Consider the following 9892-nt stretch of genomic DNA (forward strand, 5'->3'; position numbering starts at 1 on the left):
TGGAAAGCATCGTCGGCTCACCGTGTCTTTAGACCTGCTCCTCGAGGAGAGCGTCGTTTTACTGCTGCTACCGAGGCTCTGTGGAACCAACAGAAACATTTACCAGGATCATTTCTCGCTCAGAAATAGAATCAAATCATAAAAAAAGATAGAATTGTCATTCAGCATCACGCCTTGCTTTTCTCCTTCTCCTACCTTGCTCCTCCCGTCTTCCTCTTCTTTCCTCCCCTTCTTCCCCTTCTTCTTGGCGGGGCTGCGGGAGCCAGAAGAGGAGCTAGAGGAGTTGCCCTGTCTAGACGTCGAAGGGAGCCCTCCTCGGAAGGAGCACGGCTGCTTCTATGCCTTGAAGAGTCTCTCCTTTCTGGGGAGAGGCGCCGGCCTCTCCCTCCGGAAGCCTCTGTCTTCCCCTGGATGAATTCATTTTATTACACATTTAAACCTATAATGAGTTGCCTCAGTCATTAGAGTACAATACATACATTCCAATATTAGCAGAAGCTAAGGTAACAGTATTGCTTCCATCCCTCTCCTCGGCCCTACATGGGCTCCCTCGAAGCAGCCACCCTGGACGCATCGTTACCCATCGCTCCCCAAAAGCCGCAGCCCTTGCAGAAGGGAACAACTACTCCAAGTCTCAGAGCGAATGACGTCACCGACTGAAACGCTATTAGCGCGCACCACCGCTAACTAGCTAGCCATTTCACACCGGTTACACTAAGGTGCAATGAATCAGACTGTCAGTGATTCAAATCTGTCAGACTGATTCAAATCTGTCAAGGTTTAAATGATATCTGTCCCTTAAATTCACATTATTATTATGATACGTACATTCTTGTGGTCTGGTTGGCCAGATCCTGAAGGTGTCTTCTTCGTGTCGGTGGTCTTCTTGTCCGGCTGTGACTTCTTCTCTGGTCGTGGCTCCTCTTTCTTCGCTGTCTCTTTCTCCCCAGTCTTCTCTTCTGACTCAGCCGGGGTCTTTCTCTCCGCCGTCTCCCCAGCTGCAGGGCTCTCCTGGTTGGGTAGAGGCTTGGCCTGGATTCCCTCTCCCTGGTTGTGTTCCTGTTTCGCCTGTTCCTCCGCCAGTCTCCCCATACGGTGTTGGTGCACGGCTGCCTCCAGGGCCTTGAGGATCTCCTCTGTGACCGGAGGAAAGTCCTGAGGTTTGTCTTCAACATTTAACTCTACCGGGACAGGAGCCGGTGTTTGTTCCGGTACCAAGGCGGCAACGGTGTCAGAGTCGACGGGATTGGCCACTTTATCAGCTCCCTCCACAGCGGAGATCAGACGAGGTTCTGTTGTGGCCACAGTCTTCACGGTTTCACTAGCCAAAGCAATGACATCACTGCCCTGTTGTGGGACCGCAGCTAGAACCTGTTTGGGTTCTGCTGCAATCTCATTGGTCGAGGCGACGCCGTCGGTGCTCTGGGTTTCCATGGTGACCTCTTCCTCGGGAGCGGACACGGCGACCGTAGGTAACGAGGCGGAAACGACGACAGTCGCAGTGTCTTCCTTGTTTCCTTTTGCCTCCTCAGTTTTCATCCCTCCATCCTCTTTGGGAGGATGAGCGTTCTTCTTCTTCCCATCTTTAGTCGAGGAAATCCCACCCTCTTTCCCTCCAGACTCCGCCACCGTTGCCTTTCCGTCGGAATTCATCACCACGACGTCACTTCCTGGTTGCTTGGCCTCCGCGACGATGACGTCGTCACCCGGTTGCTTGGTCGCCACGGCAACAGGCCGAGAGGATGAGACCGTAGCATCGGTGCTGGTAGTAGTGGAAGTAACAGGTTTAACTGGGGTTGTGACATCTTTAGCTACAGGCTTCTTGCCTTTGATTGGTTTCTTCTTGGCTTTGGTGCTGAAATAACAAACACGTAGATTATATAAGTGATGTTTACATGCCCAGATCAGTCCGAAAGGTCTCCAGAGGAACACATGGGACAGGAGTTGTTCCCTGACAAGGAAAAACAATGGACTCTAATTGTATCCTATGTCCTTAGAAAACAGGACGTTAATACAATGATTGGATTGGATGGACTGACGGATCAAATCTAGGAAGTTAATGAAAAGGTTGAGTTAAGATAGTTACCTGGCAACAGATGTCTTCTGGGCTGGGGGCTGCGGTGCCTGTTGATCCTTGACCAGCAAGTTGAACTTCAGAGGGTTGTTCTGAACTACACTGGGGGACTTCTGGAAATGAAGACACACGGTCGTCGCCACCGACGACGATTCCATCTCAAAATAGATCTGAGACAGAGAGAGAAACATATATATTAAACAAACCAATTCATCTGATTAGTTATCTGTGTCGTCTCCTGACGAATCAGAAATGTTTTAAAAAATGCAGTCGGAGGTTCCAGAGTCCTAATTGGTTACACGGAGCCTTCAGAAAGCATTCGGACCCCTTTTGTTTTGTTATTATTATTATTATATTATATATATTATTATATTATTATTATTATATTATTATTATTATATTATTATATTATATATATTATTATATTATAAAAATGATTGTTTTTTTCCCCAACATCAATCTACAAACGATACCCCATAATGACAAAGCAAAAAACAGAATTTTGTTGTTGCTAATTTACCAAAAAAAATTGAAATAAATGAAATTTCACATTTACATAAGAATTCAGACCCTTTACTAAGTACTTTGTTGAAGCACCTTTGGCAGCGATTACAATCCTAGAGTCTTCTTGGGTATGACGCAACAAGCTTGGCACACCTGTATTTGGGGAGTTTCTCCATTTCTTCTCTGCAGATCCTCTCAAACTCTGTCAGGTTGGATGGGGAGTGTCGCTGCACAGCTATTTTCAGGTCTCTCCAGAGATGTTTGATCAGGTTCAAGTCGGGGCTCTGGATGGGCCACTCAAGGACATTCAGAGACTTGTCCCGAAGCCACTCCTGTCTTGTCTGGCTGTGTGCTTAGAGTCGTTATCCTTTTGGAAGGTGAAACTTCGCCCCACTGTGAGGTCCTGAGCGCTCTGGAACAGGTTTTCATCAAGGAGCTCTCGGTACTTTGCTCCGTTCATCTTTGCCTCGATCCTGACTAGTCTCCCAGTCCCTGCCACTTAAAAACATCCCCACAGCATGATGCTGCCACCACCATGTTTCACCGTAGGGATGGTGCCAGGTTTCCTCCAGACGTTACTCTTGGCGTTAAGGACAAAGAGTTGAATATTGGTTTCATCAGACCAGAGAATCTTGTTTCTCATGGTCTGAGAGTTTTTAGGTGCCTTTTGGCAATCTCCAAGCAGGCTGCCATGTGCCTTTCATCGAGTGGCTTCCGTCTGGCCACTCTACCATAAAGGCCTGACTGGTGGAGTGGTGCAGAGATGGTTGTCCTTCTGGAAGGTTCTCCCATCTCCACAGAGGAACTCTAGAGCTCTGTCAGAGTGACCATCAGGTTCTTGGTCACCTCCCGATTGCTCAGTTTGACCGGGCGACCAGCTCAAGGAAGAGTCTTGGTGGTTCCAACCTTCTTCCATTTAGAGCTCAAGGAAGAGTCTTGGTGGTTCTTCTTCCATTTAAGAATCTTGTGGACCTTCAATGCTGCAGAAATGTTTTTGCTTGTTTTTTTGCTCTGAACCTTATATAGACTGGTGTTATATAGAAAGCTGTTTAGCGCATATTCCAATCCAGCGCCAAACTGGCGTCCGGGCCGATGCACTGACCACGGTCTGGAATCCACTTGAACTGCAGATGCATCCCGATGTATTCGGCTTTTGGGGCGTCGTTCCCAATTCCCTTTTATTGGAAGAATCCAGTTTACGAGTTATTTTACGAATCCAGTTTACAAGTTAGTTTACGAATCCAGTTTACAAGTTATTTTACGAATCCAGTTTACGAATTCAGTTTACAAGTTATTTTACGAATCCAGTTTACGAGTTATTTTACGAATCCAGTTTATGAATCCAGTTTACAAGTTAGTTTACGAATCCAGTTTACGAGTTATTTTACGAATCCAGTTTACGAGTTATTTTACGAATCCAGTTTACGAGTTATTTTACGAATCCAGTTCACGAATCCAGTTTACAAGTTAGTTTACGAATCCAGTTTACGAGTTATTTTACGAATCCAGTTTACGAATCCAGTTTACAAGTTATTTTACGAATCCAGTTTATGAGTTATTTTACAAATCCAGTTTACGAGTTATTTTACAAATCCAGTCTACGAATCCAGTTTACAAGTTATTTTACGAATCCAGTCTCTTTATGGTCTCGTCTCCTTCTGAGCTGTGTCCACTGTCCATCGTTTGTGGTACTACGTACAGCTAGCAGCATTCTAGCCACGTCACGTGCTAGCTGTCTAATCTGTTTGTGATAGGGGGCAGCATTTTCACTTTTGGATGAATAGCATGCCCAGAGTAAACTGCCTCCTACTCTGTCCCAGATGCCCAGATGCTAAAATATGCATATTATTATTAGTATTGGATAGAAAACACTCTGAAGTTTCAAAAAATATTTGAATGATGTCTGTGAGTAATACAGAACTCATATGGCGAAAACCTGAGAAAAATCCAACCAGGAAGTGGGACATCTGAGGTTTGTTGTTTTTCAAAGCTTGGCCTACCAAATACACAGTGGGTTATGGATTAAGTTGCACTTCCTACGGCTTCCACTGGATGTCAACCGTCTTTAGAAAACGGGTTTGAGGATTCTACTATAAAGGAGGGGCTCATGAGACCTGTTTGAGTCAGTGGTCTGGCAGAGAGCCCCGGTCTCATGACGGGCGCTCCCGACAGAGTTACCTCTGTCGGCAGCGTTCCAGTGCTTTTCTTCAGACAAAAGAATTCTCCGGTTGGAGCATTATTGATGATTTATGTTAAAAACATCCTAACGATTGATTCCATAAATCGTTTGACATGTTTCTAAAGGACTGTAACGGAACTTATTAAGTTTTTGTCTGGACGAAGTGCCTGCGCCTCATGAAGATGGATTACTGGGCTGAACACACTAACAACAAGTGGCTATTTTGACATAAATGATGGACTTTATGGAACAAATCAGTAATGTATTGTGGAACTGGGATTCCTGGGAGTGCCTTCTGATGAAGATCATCAAAGGTAAGTGAATATTTATGGTGTTATTTCTAACTTTGTTGACTCCAAAATGGCGGATATTCCTCTGGCTGTTTTGGGTTCTGAGCGCCGTTCTCAGATTATGATTTTTCCGTAAAAAAATGATAATAATCTGACACAGCGGTTGCATTAAGGAGAAGTCTATCTTTAACTCTGAATAACACTTGTATCTTTTATCAATGTTTATTATGAGTATTTCTGCAAAATCACTGGATGTTTTTGGAATAAATAAAAAACTACTGCACGTAAGGCGCCAATGTAAACTGAGAGTTTTGCATATAAATGTGCACATTATCGAACAAAACATTCATATATCGTGTAACGTGATGTCCTATGACTGTCATCTGATGAAGATCATCAAAGGTTAGTGATTATTTTTTGTATTTCTGCTTTTTTGTGACTCCTATCTTTGGCTGAAAAAATGGCTGTGTGTTTTTTTGACTTGGCGGTGATCTAACATAATCATATGTTGTGCTTTAGCTGTAAAGCATTTTTGAAATCGGACGCGATGGGTAGATTAACAAGATGTGTATCTTTAATTTGCTGTTGGACTTGGCTGCATTGAGTAGCTGATGAAAGGTGCACAGAGTTAAGTAAATGGCTCCTCAGTCCCAGTTGCTAATATATACATATTAATATTAGTATTGGATAGAAAACACTCTGAAGTTTCTAAAACTGTTTGAATGACGTCTGTGAGTATAATATAACTCATATGACAGGCAAAAACCTGAGAAGGAATCCCAAACAGGAAGTGGGAAATCCCAAACAGGAAGTGAGAAATCCGAGGCTGGTATATTTTCAAACCATTCCCTTTTGAAATCCCTGTTAGATATGAATGAAGATGTCAACCGTCTTTAGAAATTTGAGACTTCTGCTGTGTTGTGGGGCTGAATAAGAACAGAATGCATCAGACTACTGGCAGAGAGCCAGTTCCAGCTCACGCGCAAAGCACATGATATCGACCTGCGTTCCGTTCCTCCTCTAGACACAAAGGAATTCTCCGGATGGAACTTTATTGAACCTATATGTTAAAAACATCCTAATGATTGATTCTGTACTTAGTTTGAAATGTTTCTTCAACCTGTAATATAACTTTTTTTTTAAGTTTTTGTCCGAAGAAACTGTCAACCAGCTCCAGCATTTGGATAGGGAACTTTTTTAACTTTTCGTCCGACGTTCGGCGCGACCTGAACGCGCTTTTGGATTTGTTTACCAAACACGCTAACAAAAGTAGCTAATTGCACATAAATAATGGACATTATCGAACAAATCAAGCATTTATTGTGGACCTGGGAGACTTTCTGATGAAGATCATCAAAGGTAAGGGAATATTTAGCATGTAATTGATGGTTATAGTTGACTCCAACATGGCAGCTATGCGACTATTATTCTGAGCGCCGTCTCAACTAACTGAGCGCCGTCTCAGATTATTGCATGGGTTGCTTTTTCCGTAACGTTTTTTTTTTAAATCTGACACAGCGGTTGCATTGAGGAGAGGTATATCTATAATCTATAATTCCATGTCTAACAATTGTATTTATCAACATTTATAATGAGTATTTCTGTTGAATCGATGTGGCTATGCAAAATCACTGGATATTTTTTGGAACTAGTGAATGTAACGCGCCAATGTAAACTCAGATTTTTTAAATATGAACTTAATCAAACACAACACACATGTGTTATGTAACATGAAGTCCTATGAGTGTCATCTGATGAAGATCATCAAAGGTTAGTGATTCATTTTATCTCTTTGTGCTTTTATTCTCTCTCTCTTTGGCTTGAAAAATTGTCTGTGTATTTCTGTGCGTTGTTGGTGACCTAACAAAATCATTTGTGGTGCTTTCCCTGTAAATCCTATTTGAAATCGGACACTGTGGTGGGATTAAAAACAAGACTACCTTGAAAACGATATAAGATACATGTATGTTTGAGGAATTTTAATTATGAGATTTCTGTTCGTTTGAATTTGGCGCCCTGCACTTTCACTGGTTGTTGTCATATCGCTCCTGTTAACGGGATTGCAGCCATAAGAGGTTATTAATGTGTGAAAGTTACATATTTCTAAACAATATTTTGGAATTTCGTGAGCTGCCTTTTCAGCGGAATGTTGTTGAGAATTAATAAAACCAGCATCTTTTGGTTCCACTAGTAAATAAAACCAGCAGCTTTCTGTTCCACTAGTTAATAAAACCAGCATCTCTTTTAGTTCCACTAGTTTATGAAAACCAGCATCTCTTTTAGTTCCACTAGTTAATAAAACCAGCATCTCTTTTAGTTCCACTAGTTAATAAAACCAGCATCTCTTTTAGTTCCACTAGTTAATAAAACCAGCATCTCTTTTAGTTCCACTAGTTAATAAAACCAGCATCTCTTTTAGTTCCACTAGTTAATAAAACCAGCATCTCTTTTGGTTCCACTAGTTAATAAAACCAGCATCTCTTTTGGTTCCACTAGTTCATGAAACCAGCATTTTTAGTTCCACTAGTTAATAAAACCAGCATCTCTTTTAGTTCCACTAGTTAATAAAACCAGCATCTCTTTTAGTTCCACTAGTTAATAAAACCAGCATCTCTTTTAGTTCCACTAGTTAATAAAACCAGCATCTCTTTTAGTTCCACTAGTTAATAAAACCAGCATCTCTTTTGGTTCCACTAGTTAATAAAACCAGCATCTCTTTTGGTTCCACTAGTTCATGAAACCAGCATTTTTAGTTCCACTAGTTAATAAAACCAGCATCTCTTTTAGTTCCACTAGTTAATAAAACCAGCATCTCTTTTGGTTCCACTAGTTCATGAAACCAGCATTTTTAGTTCACGATGTGTATCTTTCATTTGCTGTATTAATGCTAATGTGTGAAAGTTACATGTTACATATGTCTAAAAAATATGTTTGAATTTCGCTCGCTGCCTTTTCAGCGGAATTTTAATAAACGTGGCAGAAGCAACAACAAAAGAAGACATTTATAAAAAGGAATTGGGTAATTCATTCTCATTCTGAGAAACACGTATCTTTCCAACCCAGGTAGGTGACTTGATTTCAACATCGGAAACAGAAGTCAACAGGCTACTTTCAAACAGTTGCCTTAAGGCCTCCCGGTGTCTGGCCCTACCCTGTTGATCAGAGACAGCGAGTCGCGGTAGGAGCCGAAGCGCTTGACGAGGTCGTGAACCTCCTGGGATGCTACAGTCCCTGCGGGGACGTTACTGACAATCAGAAGACGTTCCTTCAACGTTGGATCCTGTTTAGACAGAGGGTTATAAAGGGGTTATTAACAAGTTATAAACGGGTTATAAAGGGGTTATTAACAGGTTATTAACAGGGTATTAACCTGTTATAAAGGGGTTATTAACAGGGTTATAAAGGGGTTATTAACAGGGTTATAAAGGGGTTATTAACAGGGTTATAAAGGGGTTATTAACAGGTTATAAAGGGGTTATTAACAGGTTATTAACAGGTTATTAACCTGTTATAAAGGGGTTATTAACAGGGTTATAAAGGGGTTATTAACAGGGTTATTAACAGGGTTATAAAGGGGTTATTAACAGGTTGTAAAGGGGTTATTAACAGGTTGTAAAGGGGTTATTAACAGGTTATTAATGGGTTATTAACAGGTTATAAAGGGGTTATTAACAGGTTATAAAGGGGTTATTAACAGGTTGTAAAGGGGTTATAAAGGGGTTATTAACAGGTTATAAAGGGGTTATTAACAAGTTATAAAGGGGCTATAAAGGGGTTATTAACAGGTTATAAAGGGGTTATAAAGGGGTTATTAACAGGTTATAAAGGGGTTATTAACAAGTTATAAAGGGGCTATAAAGGGGTTATTAACAGGTTATAAAGGGGTTATTAACAGGTTATAAAGGGGTTATTAACAGGTTATAAAGGAGTTATTAATGGGTTATTAACAGGTTATAAAGGAGTTATAAAGGGGTTATTAACAGGTTATAAAGGGGTTATAAAGGGGTTATTAACAGGTTATTAATGGGTTATAAAGGGGTTATTAACAGGTTATAAAGAGGTTATTAACAGGTTATTAACAGGTTATAAAGGGGTTATTAATGGGTTATTAACAGGTTATAAAGGGGTTATTAACAGGTTATAAACGGGTTATAAATTAGTTATTAACAGGTTATAAAGGGGTTATTAACAGGTTATAAGGGGGTTATTGACAGGTTATTAACAGGTTATAAAGGGGTCATTAACAGGTTATTAATGGGTTATAAAGGTGTTATTAACAGGTTATAAAGGGGTTATTAACAGGTTATAAAGGGGTTATTAACAGGTTATTAATGGGTTATAAAGGGGTTATTAACAGGTTATTAACAGGTTATAAAGGGGTTATAAACAGGTTATAACGGGGTTATTAACAGGTTATTAACGGGTTATAAAGGGGTTATTAACAGGTTATAAAGGGGTTATTAACAGGTTATAAAGGGGTTATTAACAGGTTATTAACAGGTTATAAAGGGGTTCTTAACAGGTTATAAAGGGGTTATTAACAGGTTATAAAGGGGTTATAAAGGGGTTATTAACAGGTTATAAAGGGATTCTTAACAGGTTATAAAGGGATTCTTAACAGGATTTATTAACAGGTTATAAAGGGGTTCTTAACAGGTTATAAAGGGGTTATTAACAGGTTATAAAGGGGTTATAAAGGGGTTATTAACAGGTTATAAAGGGGTTATTAACAGGTTATAAAGGGATTCTTAACAGGTTATAAAGGGATTATTAACAGGTTGTAAAGGGGTTATAAAGGGGTTATTAACAGGTTATAAAGGGGTTATTAACAAGTTATAAAGGGGC

The 9892-nt window shown here is 40.6% G+C and overlaps 1 protein-coding gene across 1 annotated transcript in view; it reads right to left on the minus strand.

The window, feature by feature from the left end:
- Positions 1–9892, minus strand: part of LOC124008848 (zinc finger protein 638-like) — a 43338-nt gene that overhangs the window by 1468 nt on the left and 31978 nt on the right. The window contains exons 14-18 of the mRNA XM_046320429.1: positions 8199–8327; positions 2087–2244; positions 829–1855; positions 196–407; positions 22–78 (exon numbers count right to left, since the gene is read on the minus strand). Coding sequence (XP_046176385.1) covers positions 22–78; positions 196–407; positions 829–1855; positions 2087–2244; positions 8199–8327 — 1583 coding nt within the window. The remainder of the gene's footprint in view (positions 1–21; positions 79–195; positions 408–828; positions 1856–2086; positions 2245–8198; positions 8328–9892) is intronic.

Source organism: Oncorhynchus gorbuscha, linkage group LG21, assembly GCF_021184085.1.
Source record: "Oncorhynchus gorbuscha isolate QuinsamMale2020 ecotype Even-year linkage group LG21, OgorEven_v1.0, whole genome shotgun sequence".
In the NCBI taxonomy this organism is placed as follows: Eukaryota; Metazoa; Chordata; class Actinopteri; order Salmoniformes; family Salmonidae; genus Oncorhynchus; species Oncorhynchus gorbuscha.